Raw genomic sequence first — 21,077 nt, forward strand, 5'->3', positions numbered from 1 at the left:
ATTTATAAAAAAAGTTCTTAGGTTTAAAAAAACATTCAGTGAACTGAAAAAGTGAGGTCGGTAATATAGGTATTTAGCTGTGTCACATGCCCTTAACAAAAAATACTTTTTTTGTAGGTACAAGGATGTGTTTATTCCGCGAGTTTTAGGACGCCAAAGAAAGGATGGAATAACGGGAAAGGTTGTTTTGCTCCTCGATAATGCTCCATGCCACCCGAGTTTGGACGACCTCAACGCGATAAACGAAAACTTTCAAGTTTTATATTTGCCACCGAATGTCACTGCGTCGAATCAACCCATCGCGCAAGGATTAATCTCGACGACGAAAAAACTCTACAAAAAAGAATTATTGAGACGTTTATTGATGAATGAAAAATCAGAAGGAGCTTTTGAGTTTTTAAAAGAATTAGACCTTCCGGATTGGTTTGGCATGCTCAGTCTCGCCTGGGACTCGGTGAAATCATTTACTGTTCAAAAAGCATGGAAACCGTTTTTGGGCGACTTACTCTTTCGCCAGTCATTTGCTCTGCAAGAGTTCAAAATAAAACAAGAAGAAGAAGAAGAAGATCCTCTATCCATTAATGATGCAATTCTCAGCGAATCGGATTCCCCAACTGATTTGATTAGTTTATCTGATGAAATTTGCGATCAAGTTTCTAAATTGTTGTTAGAACCAGGTTATTCTCTCGAAAAATCGAGAGAATTTCTCCAGAAATGGTTTGAAAATAATGACAATGATAAGGATTGCGGTTGGGAGTCATCAACAGACAGTGATATTGTCAACTTTGTTACAACTCGCAGATGCGAGCCAGAAAGTTCAACTCTAATCGAAAGCAGCGAAAGTATTTTTGAAAATGCTGACATTGTTAACTTTGTTACGTGTGGCAGACTCGAACCCGAAATTGTACCTAAAATTGAAAGCATCGATCCGGATATTGTAAACTTTGTTGGAAATGATAGACGCGAGCCGGAAATTGTAAATAAAATCGAAAACAGTGAAACTGTGTTTGAAAATCCTGAACCAATGGGAATAACGTCTTCAGAGGGCAAGCCTGAAATCGTAACTAAAATAGAAAACAGCAGAACTGTGCTTGAAAATTCTGAATCAACGGAAATAACATCGTCGGAGGCTTTTGGCTGCCTCATGAAATTTAAAAAATGGGTCAAATCACGAGCAAAATGCTTACCGAAACACCTTGATTGTATTCAAGAATTAGAGAACTTGGCACAATACTATGTTGAGGCTCATATAGGGCTCTCTGAATATGACCATTAAATTTTTTTAAAATGCTTTAAACAATTATTGCTTAAACAAATTGACTAAATATTAATTTTGCAAAATTTGTTTCCCTTGTATAATTTCAGGATCATTTAGGACTCTTCGAACTTGATCATTTAAGTTTTGAAACAAATTTTTTAAATAATGATTGTTTAAACTAATTTAAAATACGTACAAATTAATGATATTTATCACGTCGGTCTGTGATTAAATATAAGTTAAAGTGAAGTGTAAATAAATAATAATTTTTTATACGATGAATTTGTTGTGCTTTTATGCTATGTTGAAATTCCGATTTATACATTTATTTTCAAAAATCACAAAAGGCATATATTCAACTTGATTGGCGGGGAAAAATAGTCACCCGGAAATTTCTAATATTATCATTATTATAATAATTATAATAATATTTATATATACACACATTTTATTTACATTTTTAATTTCAATATATTTTAATTATTAAGACAAATATATTTAAAATCTTGAAAATAAAATTAATTTTTTATTTGCAAACTGACCTCAATTTTTTGAAAATTAATAATTTTGTACTCATAATTAAGTTTATAAAAATATAAATTTCGCACATTAAAGTGTGAATAAAAATATTGAATTTTCAACAAAAACATATAAGTTTTCAATGAAAAAAATAAAATTTTATATTTAAACTAAACAAAAAAAGATTAAAATGATAAATCAAAAACAGTTGAACTCAACAAAATTTTTAGAATAAAAATTGTATGCAACTTTGATTTCAACCGTTTTTTAAAATAATTTTTTAAATTGTGATTTTTATAAATTATTATATCATTTAGTTTAGACTGCTTAATTCGAAAATCTTTCACTTTAAAAATGCTCCATTTTAATTTTTAAGCATATATTTTACTTGAAAGAATTTTTAAATGCAGTTTTAAAGGCTTTAAAAATTAGAAGCTTTTAAAATCGAAGATTTTTTCATAAAAAATAAGGTGGCTGCCCAAGTTCGATTTTAACAGTTTTTTAAATAATTAAAGTGCAGTAAATATAATTAAATAAATTATTTTTGAAATGAATCCTTAACTGTTTCAATCCGAAGAAAGTCTTGATAATACTTGGAATTAATATATAATTTATTCCGATAATTTTATTTTTTAATAAAAATTGTTATGATTTATCAATAAAATATTTTTAATTCAGAGTTTCAGGTACTCCTTTATATTATTTTTTTATATTAAATTTTATAAATAAATTTATTAATATATTATTTCTATTAATATTTTTAGCCATTAAAAAATTTAAACGTGCGTTTTACTTTTTTCAACTTAAAAATAACTCCATAATAATATATTCGTAATTAAAGATTTTTATTAAATTTAAAATATTGTTTGAATGTCAATTATTCCATTTTTAATCCATTTAATTTAAAATTTCTTAATCTAGAAAAAGAATAAGTATTCAATATTTAGCAATATTTCACTGTTCATTTAAGACGAGTAAATTGAAACCAAATATTTAAAAAAAAAACACAATTTTAAACTGAATTGTTTTACAAAGATATTTAGAAGTTTTGAAACGGTTCAAAATTAATTAAAAACTTGAAATTATTTCAAGTAATTTAAACGAAATGTGTTAACATTTTTTCAGAACTTCTAAATATATTTTGTAATTAATCGACATTTTCCTACAATTTTTGAAAATCCTGCAAATTAAAAAAAAATTCTTAAAATTTTCCATATTCTTCTTTGATAATTTTTGAAATCTCTTTAAATCTTTTTAAACTTTCTGCTACAATAATTTTTCAAAGTGAAAAATCAGTTTCAATTTTCCTAAGAATCTTAAGACAATTTTTTAGTCTTTTGAAGTTTTTTACAATTCTTACAAAAATTCTAGATTTTTTGTTTGAAATCTGCAAAAATTTACAATTATTTTAAATTCGGCTGTAAGTATTGGAAATTATTTAAAGTTCTAAATTTAATTCGAATCTTTTTAAAGCTTTTAAATATCTTTTAAAGTTACTCTAATATTTTTACAAATAATAAGTATTCTATTGTTATTTATAAATTCAAATTTTAAGGATTTTTTAAAATTTGCAGGATTTTCTAAAAGTTATAGAAAAAATTCAATTCCTTTTAAAATATATTTAAAAGCTCCGAGAAAAATTTAAACATTATTTTATATTTGAAAAAATTTTAAACCACTTCTAGATTTCTCAAGATTTTGAAATAAAATTCTAAAGCTTGTGAGGAATGCCTAAACTACTTAAAATTAAAATAATTTAACTTCTAATCTAAAAACTGTTAAGTTAAAAAAAAATTATTTTTCAATTTTTAATGTGTAGCTCAAAATTACTTAAAATAATGTTTTGAACATTTTTTAAGTTCATCGCTTGATTCTTTAATTTATAATTTTGAAAATATTAACACGGATTTATATTTTTGGAACTTAATTTTAATTTTTGAATCTTTCATTTAACATTGTTTAATAGTTTGATTTTTAAAATTTGATTGACCGTGAAAAATGTTTGCGAACCGGGAAAACCCCGGGAATTTTGTTCTTTAATTAAAACTGCCACCCTGAGTAGACAAAAACATAGCAACAAATTACAAAATTAATTAATTTTGAAACAAACACTTGAATTTTTCACTAAAAAAATATCAATTTCCAACAAAAAATAGAATAATAAAACTTTTACTTGAAAATCTTCATTTATAACAAAAAGAAAAACGTATTTATAAGAAAATATATAACTTTCAATCTACTTGATGAATTTTCACTTGAAATTATGAATTAAAATTATAAATAACTGAAATAGTTAAATTTTCAACAGAAAAAAATTAATTTTTAATAAATAAAAACATTGCCAAACAAAACTTAAACAAATAAATTTTAAGTACAAGAAATTAATATTCAACAAAACAGAATAATTTTCAACTCAAACTGTGGAATATTCAACTGGAGTAAGTTAAAATTTCACTTTAAAAAATTACGCCCCTAAAAAGAAATAACTTAACCAAAAATTTAACTTTCCAAAAAATAGATACATTTTCAAATAAAGTAATGAAATTTCAACTAAAATTGTAAATATTTAACTGGAATAGTTAAATTTTGTACAAGAAAGATGAATTTTCAACTAAAATTATGAATTTTTAACTAGAATAATTGAATTTTTAACCAAAATAAAAATTTTCAAACAAGAAGATTAATTTCTAATAAAAAATATGAAAATTCATCCAAAATATATAATTTTTCAACCAAAAATTGAATAATAAAATTTTTAGTTGAAAATGAATGTTCAATTAAAGAGATAAATTTTTATCTAAAATTATGGAATATTCAATTGAAATAATAGTTACATTTTTAGTTTAAAAACAATAGTTTTCAACCAAAAAAGAAATAATTTTTTTTTAAATAACTAAATTTTCGGGGAAAAATTCCTTTTCATAAAAAAAGCAAGTTTTCAATAAAATAGCTCATATTTCAACAAAGAAATCAATTTTTAATTAAAATTGTACATCTTCAATTAAAAGAATTAATTTTCAAAGTAAAAGATAATTTTATACAAAAAATCCATTTTTCAAAACAAAATACGTTAATTTTCAACGAAATAGTTCAATTTTCAATTTAAAAAGAAAAATTTTCATCCAAATTGTTAAATTTTTAACAATTAAAGATCAATTTTCAACAAACTGATGAATTTTCAATTAAAATTGTAAATATTTAACTGGAATAGTTAAATTTTGTACAAGAAAGATGAATTTTCTACTAAAATTATGAATTTTTAACCAAAATATAAATTTTCAAACAAGAAGATTAATTTCTAATAAAAAATATGAAAATTCATCCAAAATATATAATTTTTCAACCAAAAATTGAATAATAAAATTTTTAGTTGAAAATGAATGTTCAATTAAAGAGATAAATTTTTATCTAAAATTATGGAATATTCAATTGAAATAATAGTTACATTTTTAGTTTAAAAAACAATAGTTTTCCACCAAAAAAGGAACAAATTTTTTTTTTAAATAACTAAATTTTGGGGAAAAAATTCCTTTTCAGAAAAAAAACAAGTTTCCAATCAAATAGCTCATATTTCAACCAAAGAAATTAATTTTTAATTAAAATTATACATTTTCAACAAAAACAATTAATTTTCAACAAAAGAGTTAAGGTTTCAACTATGTAATTTTATTTACAACCTAAAAGATAATTTTTCAAAGTAAAATATCATTTTCTAAAAAAAAAATCAATTTTTTTAAAACAAAATACGCGAATTTTCAACTAAATAGTTCAATTTTTCATTTAAAAAAAAGTTTTCATCCAAATTGTTGAATTTTTAACAATAAAAGATCAATTTTCAACAAACTGATGAATTTTCAAATAAAACGATGAGTCTTCAACTAGAAGAATTGAAGTTTTTAACAAAAAATATGACCTTTCTACCATAAAGGTTAATTTTCTACATAAAAGCCAAATTTTCCACAAATTACATACATTTTATAAAAAATTTGTTTATTTTCTAAATAAGTAAAAAAACACATGGAAATTTAATATTAAATTATGATTTAATTATAGTAAACTCAAATAATTTGGAAAATCTGCGACTTTAGGTAAAGTAGAAATCACTTTTCTAAATTGACAAAAATTATTAAAATAATGAGCACTTGAATTTTACTGTGAACACAAGTAAATTGCCGGTTTTTAAATTAAAATTCGCGACCAGTAAAGTTCCCCGTCAAGTTATCCTCAACCGAAAAAAATTAATTTTCCAAAAAAAGAAAAGAATTTTCAATCAGTGATGACAGGGTGGTTGTTTTAATCGAGGAACTGAACTGCAAATTAAAGCATTCAACGTGAAACTCTTTTTTTTAAGAATGTAAAGAATTTAAAATTTGAAGCGTAAAATATTTTTAATTCAAGCACTCCGTAATCTAAATAAAACAAAAGCTTTCAACTTTTTTCAATTAAACAAGTTTAAATTAAACGCCACATACTTAAACTTTTAAGCTTAAATTTAAAACTTTAAATTGAACAGTTCAAAAATTTCTGGGTAAAAAATAAAAATTCATGCTATAATTTTCAATACTTTGAACTCTAATTTAAAGAAAGAATCAATACATTTTCAAAATTATATCATTTTAAGCAATTTTAAATTAGAAAAACTAAAAATGTAACGATTACCTTTTTTTCTGGAGAAAGATCGCCTTGAAAATATATCGAATATTTAATAAATTTCAATCAAATTTGTCTCCAAAATTAAGGGAAAAAATTTGTTTAATAAATAAAATGTAGTATTTTTTATTTTATACGTCGAGCGCACTGCAATCTTTAATTTGATTATTTTTATTTATTACTTTCCCAAATTATTTATATTTTATTTGATTTTATCAGGAAGAGGTTATGAAACACAAAACCTAAATTTATAATTAAACCGTACTTTTCTTTATCTATCTTCAATATAACAATACATTTTATTAATACTGAAATATTTCTATAGCTCAACTAGAAAAATGTGACTTTTCTTTTACTGCACTTAAATTGGCCGCCTCACTTATCCAATATGGAGAATCTGTGGGGCTAGCTTCTGATTGGCCGAGTTTTTTTTTACCTGCGCGTCGCTAGAATGTTAAACCCTGTATTTATGGATTATGGTCGGTACAGTACTAAACTTCAGAATTTGTTTACTACGATTCCAGGTCGCGACTCTGCCTTTCTCTGGACCTGGACCTGTCTACACGTGAAAGTTTATTTAATTTTTCGTTATTATGGCTGAACCAAAGAAAAAAATTTTCCTAACAAAGAGCGAAAAAGCTCTAGTTTTGCAAGAAATTAAAAACGGCGAATCAAGAGATGCGATTCTAAATAAATACAAAATTAGTAAACGAACTTTACGCAAAATTATGCAGTGCGCCTGTGAAACTGGTCAACTTAGTAAGAAATCCAACGTTTTTGAGTTCAAAAATAAAAAATCAGTGCAATCTGTTGAAAATACTGAAATAGAGAATGCTGAATTAGAGGCCGCTTTATTCGAATGGTTTGTACAAATCCGAGACTCGGGTCAACCGCCGATTTCGAGAAAGATGCTTGATGATAAAGTTAGAATTTTCAATGAACTGCTAAAGGGACCCGCTAACTTTGAAGTAAGTTGTTAAAAATTTATGCATTCGGGAAAAAAATTGAATTTAGCAATAATATTAACCAGTTAACTGGTTATTGGAGGATTTTAAAATTCAGCATAACAATAATACATAACCTGAAAAAATTACAACTGTTGATATTATTGTCTAAAGGAAATATTTATATTTTTGTATCCATTTGTTTTGTTCATTACTTGTAATTTCTAGAGTGTTGACATAAAAGAAGTTGAATTTTCGACAACAAGAAAAGAAAGAATTTTGAATAAAATACTTGAATTTTCAAAAAAATAATTAATTTTTCTGCAAAACAGCGGACTTTTTTCACAAAATATTTTAATTTTCCACCTACAAATACGTTTCTAACAAAATCATTTAACTTTCATCAAAATAGTTGAACTTTTGAACTAGAAAATTAACTTTCTACCAAAAAGGAGAATTTTTTTAACAAAATACATGAATTTTCAAATGAATAGTTGAGTTTTCAACTGAAAAATACCCATTTTTAACTGAAAATAGAAAAGTTAAGTTTTCAGTGAAAACAGTTAATTAAAAAAAGGTTTTTCAACAAAATAGTTAAATTTTTTCCCAGAAAGTTTTATTTTTTACTAAAAAAGACGAATTTTTGTCAAAATAAATTAATTAAATAGAATATAGCTGAATTTTCAATTGGAGATCAATTAAAAAACAAATAGTAAAATTTTCAACTAAACAGATGAGTTTTGAACTACAAAGATGAATTTTATAATCACAGGGACCGATTGTACCAAATTGTTGAACTTTCGAGTCACAAGACCATTTTTCTGTGAAAAAGTTGTATTTTCAACGAAATAGTTAAATCTTCAACCAAAGAGATAAAAAGAGAACAATTGTCAATGAAATAGTTAAATTTTCAAGCAAAGAGATACATTTTTTTTAACTAAACTGAAGAATCTTACACTGAAATTGTTAAAATTTCAGTTTGAAACAAATTTGTCAATAAAAATAAAATTACTTCAACAAAATAATTAAATTTTCAGCAAAAATGTGAAATTTTGAATCAAATACTTGAATTGTCTAACTATAAAGATGTATTATAAACCGAATAATTGTATTTTTAAACAAGAAGGATTAAAATTCAAACAGTTAAAGAAACAAAAAAAAACTTAAATTTTCAACTAAACAGATGAATTTTCAATAATATATATGCATTTCAAGCCAAGGCGATGAATTTTTAACAAAAATAATTAGTAGTTAAACATTCACCCAAAAAGATTGATTTTTTAACAAAACAATACAAATTTGTATCAAATACATGGATTTTCAATGGAAGAAAATTAGGTTTTGAACAAAAAAAGGAAGAAATTTTCAACAAAATAGTAAAACTTTCAACCAAAAAGATGAATTTCAACTACAATTATGAGTTTTTCAACCACAGGGACCAAATTTACCAAATTGTTGAACTTTCATGCCAAAACCAAGCTTTTTTAAATTTTATTTTAAAATAATTATTGCATACTGAAAATAAATCTATCAAAAACAAAATATTTCAGGCGAAATTTACATCTTATGATGTAAAAAAAAAACGACGACAGAAAGATTACAGAAAAAAAAACAAAGTTATTGAACAATTTATTGTAAATTTCAACGCATTATAAGCTTAAATAAACTTATTTCGAAAAAAAAATGAACTCGAAGTAAATTTTTTTTAATGTATATACGAAATATTTACATAATTTGGATTAAATTTTTCACTTAACACGTTAAAGTTAATTTAAGCAAATTTATTAAAAATCATTTTTTGTAGGGCGCGTATTTTTCATTTAAATCGTAAAAAAATAATATTAAAAATAAATAAAAATTCGGCTAAACGGCACAAGCCACGAAAAAAATGAATCGGCAAAAGTTTTTGACCGTAAAAAATTTTTTATTAATCGTTTTTTGACAGGGCGCGTATTTTTTGTTTTAATCGTAAAAAATAACATTGAAAATAAACAAATTAAGCTTTTTTGTCTGAAGGAGCTTTAACAAAAGAGAATTCACAATCATAAAATGATATTTGTTGATGATTTGACTTAAATTAAAGAGCTTTGTGCACAAATGTGGCACATTCAAACTTGCAAACAAAGCAAAAGAATGTGTCCGCGTGGTGAGCACATTTTTTAAAAACATTTTTGAGAAGAAATATGTTGTTTTTTCAATGTATAGATGTACATTTTAACTGAAACATTTTGTTTTAGATAACGACTAATTTTTTTCTATTCTGCAATTGTTTTAAAGTGCACAAAACAACCATGAAAAAAACGTATGCCAAAATTACACGGATTTGAACGAAATTAAGGGGCATTTTTTTATATTTGCCTATTATTTCGATAAATTAAAAATAACTTGTCTAAAAAGTAAGCTCAGTCTAAAAAAAGATCAAAAGATAATGAGGCTACGTAAACATAATGTAAAAATTTTTATTTTAATTATATTTTACATAGAAAAGAACGTAGCTGCATTACGTTTTAGTAAATTTTCATACTTGGCACAGTCCGCAGGTAAATTTGATTGAATTTACAAAAATAAGTGGCAAATATCAGAAACTGCATCTTAAAATTCTACTTACTCTGTCAGAACATTTATTATATGTAAAAATATTAGAATAATATTAAGAGATATTTAGAAGTTTTAAAAAGATTCGAATTAAATTTAGAACTTGAAATAATTTCAAATACTTACAAATTAATTAATTAATTTTTAATTTGTTGCTATGTTTTTGTCTGCTAAGGGTGGCCGGTTTAATTAAAAAAAAAAATCCCGGTCATTTTCTGGTTTTTCCCCGGTTCGCAAACATTTTTCACGGTCAATGAAATTTAAAAAATCAAACTATTAAACAATGTTAAATGAAATGCAAATAAACTGCAAAATTTAAAACTTTGATAAATTATAGAGTTCCAACATTCAGATTCAGTTTCAAAAATATAAATCCGAACTTTTAAATATATTTTAAAATCAATTGAATTTTTTCTAGAACTTTTAGAAAATCCTGCAAATTTAAAAAAATTTTAATTTATAAATAACAATAGAACACTTATTATTTGATAACAATAGAACACTTATTATTTGATAACAATAGAACACTTATTATTTGTAAAAATATTAGAGTAACTTTAAAAGATATTTAAAAGCTTTAAAAAGATTCGAATTAAATTTAGAACTTGAAATAATTTCTTAGAGATTTCAAACAAAAGATTTAGAATTTTTTTAAGAATTGTAGAAAAACTTCAAAAAAATAAAAAATTGTCTTAAGATTCTTAGGAAAATTGAAACTGACTTTTCACTTTGCAAGATTATTGCAACTGAAAGTTTAAAAAGATTTTAAGAGATTTCAAAAATTATCAAAAAAGAACATGGAAAATTTTAAGAATTTTTTTTTTAATTTGCAGGATTTTCAAAAATTGTAGGAAAATGTTGATTAATTTAAAAATATATTTAGAAGTTCTGAAAAAATGTTAACACATTTCGTTTAAATTACTTGAAATAATTTCAAGTTTTTAATTAATTTTGAACCGTTTCAAAACTTCTAAATATCTATGTAAAACAATTCAGTTTCAAATAGTTTTCTTTTAAATATTTGCTTTAAATTTACTCGTCTTAAATGAATAGTGAAATATTGCTAAATATAAAATATTTATTCTTTTTCTGCATTAAGAAATTTCCAATTAAATGGGTTAAATATTAAATAATTTAAATTAAAACAATATTTTAAATTTAATAAAAACCTTTAATTATAACTATATTATTATGGATTTATTTTTAAGTTGAAAATAGTAAAACGCACGTTTACATTTTTAATGGTTAAAAAAAATTAATAAAAATAATATGTTAATAAATTTATTAATTAAATTTAATATAAAAAATAATATAAAGAGAGACCTGGAACTCTGAATTAAAAATATATTATTGATAAATCATGAACATTTTTATTTAAAACTAAAATTATTGGAATAAATGATATATTAATTTGAATTCTTATCAAGACTTTCGGATTGAAACAGTTACAATCTAGAAATTCTAAAATTTTGAACGGATCTGGAATTGTTTACAGTTGATAAAATAAAACTGTTTTTATCAAAAACTTTCAACTTCAAATGCTTTTAATTTTTAATTGTTTAAATCTTCAAAACTGCACTTTAATTATTTAAAAATCTGTTAAAATCGAACTTGGACAGATTTTTCTTCTGAAAATTCGTAAAATTCCCGGTTTCCCAATCCGGCGGCCACCCTGTTTTCTATAAAAAAAATCTTCGATTTTAAAAACTCTTTAAATTAAAATATATGCTTAAAATTAAGAATCAAAAATTTTTTAAGTGAACGATTTTCGAATGAAGCATTCTAAACTAAATGATATAATAATTTATAAAAATCACAATTTAACAAATTATTTTAAAAATGGTTGAAATCAAAGTTGGATAACATTTTTATTTTAAAAATGTTGTAAAAATCTCGGTAAAAAAATAAATTCCCGGTTTTCCCCGGTCTCATAAAATTCCCTGCTTTTAAATATTTTTCGTAGATAAATATTATCAGGACCCATCCTAAAATAATTATTTAATTAAATTATATAATCAAATAACTATAATTTACGAATATTTTTTAAGTTTATAATTTAAAACATCGTAAAATACTAAGAACTTTTCGAAAAAATGTTATTTTTATAGGCAAGCAATGGTTGGGTCGAAGGTTTCAAGAAACGGTACGGTATTGGAATGAAAAAATACAAATTTTTCGTCGATCCTTCAGGTGCTGCAGAATTTTCGCAAATTTTGAAGGCAGAAATCGAATCGGGATATTTGAAGCTAGACAATATTTACAATGCCGACGAATCAGGAATTTTATGGCGAATATTGATGGCCTGCACTCTTGCTCTAAATTTAAAAGAAGAAGAAGAAGCTTCGGCGAGAAATGGATGCAAAGATCGTCTCACAGCTTTATTCTGTGCCGATGCCTCTGGAAATCATCGAATTCCACTTTTGTTAATTGGAAAATCGGAAATTCCAACATGTCTCATAAATCATGTACCGGAAAATTTAAAAGATCAACGCTTAAAAAAGTTGGAAAGTCTCGGGGTCATCTATACACATCAGGACAGTGCATGGATGGACAAGTCTATATTCTTGCTATGGTAATTTATATTATATAAGCTACAGGCAATGAATGTAATTCAGGTATTATATATAATGCCTAGAGATTACATATAATGCCTAGGGATTATATATAATGCCTAGAAATGATATATAATGCCTAGAAATGATTTATAATGCCTAGAGATGATATATAGTGCCTAGGGTTTTATATATAGTACATAGGGATTATATATAATGCCTAGGGATGATATATAATGCCTCGAAATGATATATAATGCCTAGAAATGATTTATAATGCCTAGAGATGATATATAGTGCCTAGGGATTATATATAATACCCAGGGATTATATATAATGCCTCGAAATGATATATAATGCCTAGCCATCTTAGAAAAAATATATAATTGAATGCTTATTATATACAGGGTGGCAGTTTTAATTTAAAAAAAATCCCGGTCATTTCCCGGTTCGCAAGAATTTTTCACTATTAATGAAATTTAAAAAAATCTAACACTAACTCTAAAAACTATTCCATTCAAAGTAATAAAAAGTGAACTGACATATAATGCCTAGGGATTATATATAATGCCTAGAAATTATATATAATGCCTAGAAATGATTTATAATGCCTAGAGATGATATATAGTGCCTAGGGTTTTATATATAACACCTAGGGATTATATATAATGCTTAGAGATGATATATAATTCCTAGGGATTATATATAATGCCTAGGGATTATATATAATGCCTAGGGATGATATATAATGCCTAGGGATGATATATAATGCCTAGAAATGATATATAATGCCTATGGATTATATATAATGCCTAGGGATGATATATAATGCCTCGAAATGATATATAATGCCTAGCCATCTTAGAAAAAATATATAATTGAATGCTTATTATATACAGGATGGCAGTTTTAATTAAAAAAAAAAAAAATCCCGGTCATTTCCCGGTTCGCAAGAATTTTTCACTATTAATGAAATTTAAAAAAATCTAACACTAACTCTAAAAACTATTCCATTCAAAGTAATAAAAAGTGAACTGCAAATGAAAGCACTCAAAGTGACACTCTTGAATTTCAAAACTTTGATAATTTTTTTTAAAAAGCTCTTTTCATTTAACAATTTTTTATTCAAATTCTCAATAATTTACACGTAAAAAATGAAAGCTACTAACAATTTTTAACTGAACAATTTAAAATTAATGGCAGTTAAACTGCGAAATGACAAATTTTAAACTTTCATAAATTGAATAAATTGTATTCAGTTCCAAATATATAAATCCACGTTATCATTTTCAATGCTTTAGATTACAAAATAAATCAATAAACTTTAAAAAAATTTAAATGATACAATTTTCAGAAATTAAAATTTTTACAACAATATATAAACAAATATAGTGACAAAATTGACCATTTTAGCTTTATGAATTTTTATCTCAAGAAAAAATACAGATAGAAACTCACTATCAGCCGGAATTATTGCGCATGCATTCATAGAACATAATTAACTTTAATAATATTTAACTTAATTATTATAAACAATTTTTATAAACAAATTCTTATTAGTGTTTTTTTATCATAGAAAAAATCGTTTATTTCACGCTAGTTGCTAATATTTTTTATAAGAGTCATAATTTGTAACAAAAAATTAGCACGAGTTAACAACTATTGTTTTTATAAACATTTCTATAAACAAATTCTTTATAAACGAGTTTTTCTCATAGCTGAATTGATTTTTCTGAACAAAAGTGATTCACAATTGTCTTTAAATCCATTTATATACTTCAAGCTTTATCAAAAATAAACAGTATAGATTGTTTATAACAATTTAGTTAAACAAGTCTCCTAATCGGCCGTTTCCTCGTAGAAAAAATGTTTTTTTCTTCAATAATTATTAGAGTGACATTTATTGCGGTGACTAACCAACAAAATTAAATAAATAATAATTTGCGTAATTGTTAATAACAATTTTAAAACAAAGTGATTTTTTCTTCAATTATTTTTGTGATAATCTTATTTGTATTATTGAATCAATGAAAAAATTGATACTTATAATAATAATAATGAGATTATTATAGAAAACTGAAAATAAATCGTTAGTTTAGCGTTATTGCTATGGACAGTTTGCTACAGAAATTGTTATTAACAATTACGCAAATTATTATTTAATGTCCCATATCCAATTTTGGAATCACTGTTAGTTTATTGTCGGATAATTTCAGTGGAAAACCGTCCTTTTTGCATGTGAAAAAAATAAATCATAGTTTTGTTAAAAAAATTGTTTATAACAATCATATAAATTATTCTTTATTTAATTTCGTTGGTTAGTCACCGCAATAAATGTCACTCTAATAATTATTGAAGAAAAAAACATTTTTTTTACGAGGAAACGGCCGATTAGGAGACTTTTAACTAAATTGTTATAAACAATCTATATTGTTTATGTTTGATAAAGCTTAAAGTATATAAATGGCTTTAAAGCCAATTTATTTTAATTAATGGCGTCCATTCTAAACATCCAACAAATAAATTTTCAACTAAAATGATGAATATTTAACTGGAATACTTAAAATTTTCAAACAAAAAATATAAATTTGTAAAGAATAAGATTAATTTTCTACCAACAAATACAATGTTTTAAAAAAATATGTTTTTTTTTTCACGAAATATTTGAATCGAGTGTTCGCATTTATTTAACTAAGTTCAAACTAATAGAGTTTAATTTTTAACGTTAAAATCTGGAGATTTTTAACTGATTCTGAATCGTCTTGTAAAATTAATTTGATTATTATTCAATTTTTAATTATTAATGTACAGTTAAATTTTTTAAATCATTATAATTATAAGGTACTAACATTTTTCAACTGAATGATTTCAAGTTTAATGAATTTAAACTGCAAAATGAAGAATTTCTAACATTTATAAATTATAGAGTACAATGATTTAGATTAAGTTCCAAAAATAAAAATCCAGGTTAACATTTTCAGTACTCTAAATTAAAGAATAAATTAATGAAGTTTAAAAATGGTCAAAAGTATATTATTCAGTTATTTTAGGCCAATAAATATTTTTTAAATTACATTTTTTTCATCTTGTAAGTTCTTAAATTAGAATTTAAATTATTTTTATTTTAAATAGTTTAAGTATCCTTGAAAAACTTTAAAATTGCATTTCAAAATCTTGGGAAATCTAGAAGTAGTTTTAAATTTTTTCAAATTTAGCTTTATTTTTGACATTTTTTCAAAACATCTCAATAATACGTGTTCAATTATTATTTATACATCAAAATTCAACAATTTCGCTTACAAATTAAACATTTTATTAAGTCGAACAATAAAAATTTTAACCTTGAAATGTTAAAAGCTTTCTATGTGAAACATTCAGGTTTCAAATTGTTTACTTTATATATATTTGGCTTCAATTTAGTCGTCTTAAATTATAAGTCAAATATTGCTAAATATTAAATAATTATCATTTTTTTTATTAAATGGGTTAAAAATGGAATAATTCAAACTGAAAGAATATTTTAAATTTAATAAAAGCCTTTAATTACGAATTAATTACGAATCTGGAAATTCTTTAACTTTCAACGGAATTAGAATCGTTTTATCAAATCAATTAATATTCAGTTTTTGATACTTAAATTACCGATCCATTTTAAAAATTATTTATTTATAATTGCAGTTGATAAAATAAAACTGTGTTTTTTTAACAATAATTTGCAATTTTAAACGTTTTTAATTTTTAATTGTTTAAGTCTTGAAGACTGAACGTTACAATTTTGTAATTGAAAAAATATATATATATATTTGAAAATTTTTAAAATATATCAATTCAAATACTTATTTAAAAAACTGTTAAAATCGAACTTTCCCGGTCTCAGAAAATTCCCGGTCCAGCGGCCACCCTGCCCGAAGCCTATTAACATGACCTTGAATTCTTAGGCATTTCATCAAATTCTTTGAATTTTTCTAAGCTTATTTCAAATTTACGTAATTCCATGAAGTTTTTTTTTCCATGTTTTCAAATTTTTTTAAATTAATTTCATATATTTTTTAATCCACCTTGAATTTTTATGAATTTCATCGAATTCTCTTCTTTTATCTTAAATTCCTCTAAATTCATTTCAGGTTTAAGGAAATAAAAGGATTTTTTAAAGATTTTTTCCAATTCATTTGCATTCTTTTGAATGTAACTTGAATTGTTCTGAAACCATCTGAATTTGTTACTATTTAAGCGCGAAAAAGTACCCTATAAGCTTGACAAAAAGGACATTTGGTCCCTTTTGGGAATGCCTTAACTGCCATACGCCACCTGGTGACAAAAATTGGAACTAGGAAGAATAGGCACTATTTTAAAGATGCATTTTAATTTGTGCGTAAAAGTATTTTAATAATTTTTTTGTGGAGTTTAAAGTATTTATTGGATAATAAAAATAAGTCATTATCGGAACCAAAGTGTTTTAAATGGAATTTACATATTATACAGTGAAACCCCACACTTTTTACATAAATACTTTTCTTTAAAAAAAAACAATTATTGTTCTCTTTATTGTTATTTTCAAAAGATTCGAAACTTAAATGGACTTATTTTGAAGCAAAAATGAACTCTAAGTAAATTTTTATTAATTTATGCATGAAATATTTACTATTTAAAAATCTGATTTAAAAGTTAGGTTAGAATTCGTATTTAAATTTCGTATTCTTGGCATAATATAGATAAAATTTGTTGCTACATACATTAACATAAAGTTTATTTAAGCTTACAATGTATTGAAACTCACATGAAATAATGAAATAATTGTATTTTTTTAAAAACTTATTTCACAAAAATGTGTTTTTTCACTGTATAAGATGGAAATTCTATCTAAAAGTATTTGATTTTGATGGATATTTCTTTTTAGTATTCAATCATTTTTTATACAGGAGCAATTGAATTTGAAACCAAAAAATAAATTTTCAACTAAAATGATGAATATTTAACTGGAATACTTAAAATTTTCAACAAAAAATATAAATTTGTAAAGAATAAGATTAATTTTCTATCAACAAATACAATGCTTGAACAAAATATATGGTATTTTTCACGAAATATTTGAACAGTTTTATACTTCACAAAACAATCGTAAAAACACTTTTATCCAAAAATTAAAACGCATGTTTAAAATTTTACCTACTCTTTCTAGTTCCAGTTTTCGACGCCAGGTGGCGAAATGGTAGATCAACATTCACAATACCCCATTTATTCTTTTTTTTCTCGTCTTTCCAAATAAATGCAAACTGAATTCATAAAAGCCAAAAAGAAAATCTAACTATGATTGGTTGAAATTATTTTCATGAAAATGCAACAATTTGGTTAAAAAGTTATACTTTTTTATTGAAAATTCAACTATTTTGTTAAAAATTCATCTTTTTGGTTTAACAATGTCTCTCTTTTTGTAGAATTGTATTCGTTTTGTTAAAAAAAAAACTGCCTGGTTAAAAAGTAATCTGCTTCAGTTAAATAATAAATTTTTGTTAAAAATTAACTGTTCTGCAGAAAATTCTAATTTTAGACTCGAGAATTTACGTATTTTGTTCAAAATTCGCCTTTTTGGTAGAAAATTCCAACACTATCTAATTTTTTTCTTTGTACAATACTCATAATTTTAGTTAAAAATTCATTCTTTTAACTATTATATTGAAATTTTAACTTATTGGTTAAAAATGAACTTTTTTATGAAACTTCATATTTTTTGGATCGAAAATTGAAAAGTTTTGCAGAAAATATATATTTTTGACTCGAAAATTTAACAATTTGGTATATAATTTAAATCTTTGATTGAAAATTGTTCTATTTTGTTGAAAATTTGCCTTTTTTGGTAGAAAATCAATTTTTTTGTTGTTTAAACTGAAACTGTTTTGTTTGAAATTATTCTGGTTTATTTCAGGATACCGAAATTTTTGAAAATTAATTTGTTTTGATTAAATCCAACTGCTTATTATTTTCAATTAAATTATTTTTTTGCTGAAATATCAACTATTACATTTTTCGTTAAAAATTCAACTGCTTGGCTGAAAATTGACCTATTTTGTTGAAAATTCATCTTTTTTGTTAGAAAATTCAACTCCATCTTTAGAAATTCAACTACTATCTTTAAAGTTAATTTTTTGGTTCAAGATTCATAATTTTGGTTAAAAACTCGTTAAAAATGAACTTTTTTGCGAAAGTTCATATTATCGGGTTGAAAATATTAAACATATTATCGGTAGAAAATTCAGAATATGAATACGCGTATAAATAAGGCGATCTAAAAAGAGATTTGTTAAAAAATTCAACTATTTAATTAAAAATGAACTTTTTAGTTGAAAATTCAAATTTGTCGTAGAAGAATAATTTTTCAAGCTTCAAAATACAACTTTTTTTTTTGCTTTCTTAAAAGAAAAAAGCTTTTTTGGTAGAAAAATCAATCACTTTGTTAAAAATATCTTCTTTTTTTTGGATGAATTAAATTTTTTACGGTTTAAAATTAACATTTTTTGGTTGAGAACATTTTTTGTTGAACCACTATTACATTTTGGTTGAGAGTTCATCTTTTTTAGTTGAAAATTAAACTAAACTTTTTAAAGCTTAACGCCTTTCTTAAAAATTCATTTTTAGTGATGAAAATTCCTCATTTTAGTTGTATATTTTACTATTTTGTTCAAGATTCATCTTTTAGAATTTAAATTCAAATTTTCTGTTAGAAAATTTAATAATTTGAATGAAAATGAACTTTTTTCATAAAAATTCATGTTTTTGGATGAAAATGCAACTTTTTTTTATAAATAATTGGTCTTTTTGTCTTAAAAATGAAACAATTTGATAAAAAGGTATTTTTTATGAGTTACATTGTTTTTGATTTAAAATTAAAATAATTTTTTGGTTCAAGCAGTAACTATCACATTTTTCGTTAAAAATACACATTTTTTGGTTGTAAATTCAAGGCATTGGTGAGAGGTTAAACTAGTTCCTTAAAAGTGAATTTTTTTGTCAAAAATTCATCAGTTTAGTTGACAATTTATCTCTTTTGTTAAAAATTTAACTTTTTTCTTAAAAAATCGCCACTGTCGGTATAAAAGTTTAACTTTTCTGGTATACAATTTAACTATATTGTTAAAAAGGAACTTTTTCATTCAAACTTAACTTTATCGGTTAAAAATGCAAACTTTTTTGTTGAAAATTTTACTTTTTTCTTAAAAAATCGCCGCTTTCGGGATAAAAGTTTAACTTTTCTGGTATAAAATTCAACTATTTTGTTAAAAATTAACTTTTTGATTAAAACTTTAATTTATCGGTTAAAAATGCAAACTGTTTTGTAGAAAATTTGCCTTTTTGGCTTAAAAACTAACAATTTGGTATAAAAATCAACTTTTTTGTTGAAAATTTGTCTTTCCGTTGAAAATTTTACTGTTTTCTTAAAAAATAGCCGCTTTCGGGATAAAAGTTTAACTTTACTGGTATAAAATTAAACTATTTTGTTGAAAAATTAACTTTTTAATTAAAATTTTACTTTATCGGTTAAAAATGCAAACTGTTTTGTAGGAAATTTGTCTTTTTGGCTTAAAAATTAACAATTTGGTATAAAAATCAACTTTTTTGTTGAAAATTTTACTGTTTTCTTAAAAAATCACCCCTTTCAGGATAAAAGTTTAACTTTTTTGGTGTAAAATTCAACTATTTTGTTAAAAATGCAAACTTTTTTGTTGAAAATTTTACTTTTTTCTTAAAAAACCGCCGCTTTCGGGATAAAAGTTTAACTTTTCTGGTATAAAATTAAACTATTTTGTTGAAAAATTAACCTTTTCATTAAAATTTAACTTTATCGGTTAAAAATGCAAACTGTTTTGTAGGAAATTTGTCTTTTTGGCTTAAAAATTAACAATTTGGTATAAAAATCAACTGTTTTGTTGAAAATTTTACTGTTTTCTTAAAAAATCGCCCCTTTCGGGATAAAAGTTTAACTTTTCTGGTGTAAAATTCAACTATTTTGTTAAAAATACAAACTTTTTTGTTGAAAATTTTACTGTTTTCTTAAAAAATAACCGCTTTAGGATAAAAGTTTAACTTTTCTGGTAAAAAATTAAACTATTTTGTTGAAAAGGAACTTTTTCATTCAAACTTAACTTTATCGGTTAAAAATGCAAACTTTTTTTGTAGGAAATTTGTCTTTTTGGCTTAACAATTTGGTATAAAAATCAACTTTTTTGTTGAAAATTTGTCTTTTCTGTTGAAAATTTTTCTGTTTTCTTAAAAAATCGCCGCTTTCGGGATAAAAGTTTAACTTTTCTGGCAGAAAATGAACTTTTTCATTAAAAAATAATTTCATCAGTTAAAAATGCAACTATTTTGTACAAAATTGGTCTTTTTGGCTTACAAATGAACAATTTGGTTGAAAAATCAACTTGATTTTTATTTTTTAAACCCAACTGACTTTTATTTAAAATTAAGGGCATGTGACACAGCTAAATACCTATATTACCGACCTCACTTTATCAGTTCACTGAATGTTTTTTTGAACCTAAGAACTTTTTTTGTAAATAAAAT

At 23.9% G+C, this 21,077-nt stretch overlaps 3 protein-coding genes across 3 annotated transcripts in view; 2 read left to right on the top strand and 1 right to left on the bottom strand.

The window, feature by feature from the left end:
* Nucleotides 1–1,538, top strand: part of LOC117177522 (jerky protein homolog-like) — a 13,473-nt gene extending 11,935 nt beyond the window's left edge. Inside the window, exon 3 of the mRNA XM_033368292.1 lies at nt 118–1,538. Coding sequence (XP_033224183.1) covers nt 118–1,276 — 1,159 coding nt within the window. The 3' untranslated portion in view covers nt 1,277–1,538. The remainder of the gene's footprint in view (nt 1–117) is intronic.
* LOC117175921 (ribosome biogenesis protein BRX1 homolog) overlaps nt 1–21,077 on the bottom strand; it is a 101,990-nt gene that overhangs the window by 16,556 nt on the left and 64,357 nt on the right. The window lies entirely within an intron of this gene.
* LOC117177523 (jerky protein homolog) lies at nt 6,952–12,666 on the top strand. Its single transcript, XM_033368293.1, has 2 exons — nt 6,952–7,395; nt 12,075–12,666. Exons 1-2 carry the CDS (start codon nt 7,021–7,023, stop codon nt 12,540–12,542), a joined length of 843 nt encoding a protein of 280 aa, XP_033224184.1. The 5' UTR covers nt 6,952–7,020; the 3' UTR covers nt 12,543–12,666.

This window comes from Belonocnema kinseyi, chromosome 7, assembly GCF_010883055.1.
Source record: "Belonocnema kinseyi isolate 2016_QV_RU_SX_M_011 chromosome 7, B_treatae_v1, whole genome shotgun sequence".
In the NCBI taxonomy this organism is placed as follows: Eukaryota; Metazoa; Arthropoda; class Insecta; order Hymenoptera; family Cynipidae; genus Belonocnema; species Belonocnema kinseyi.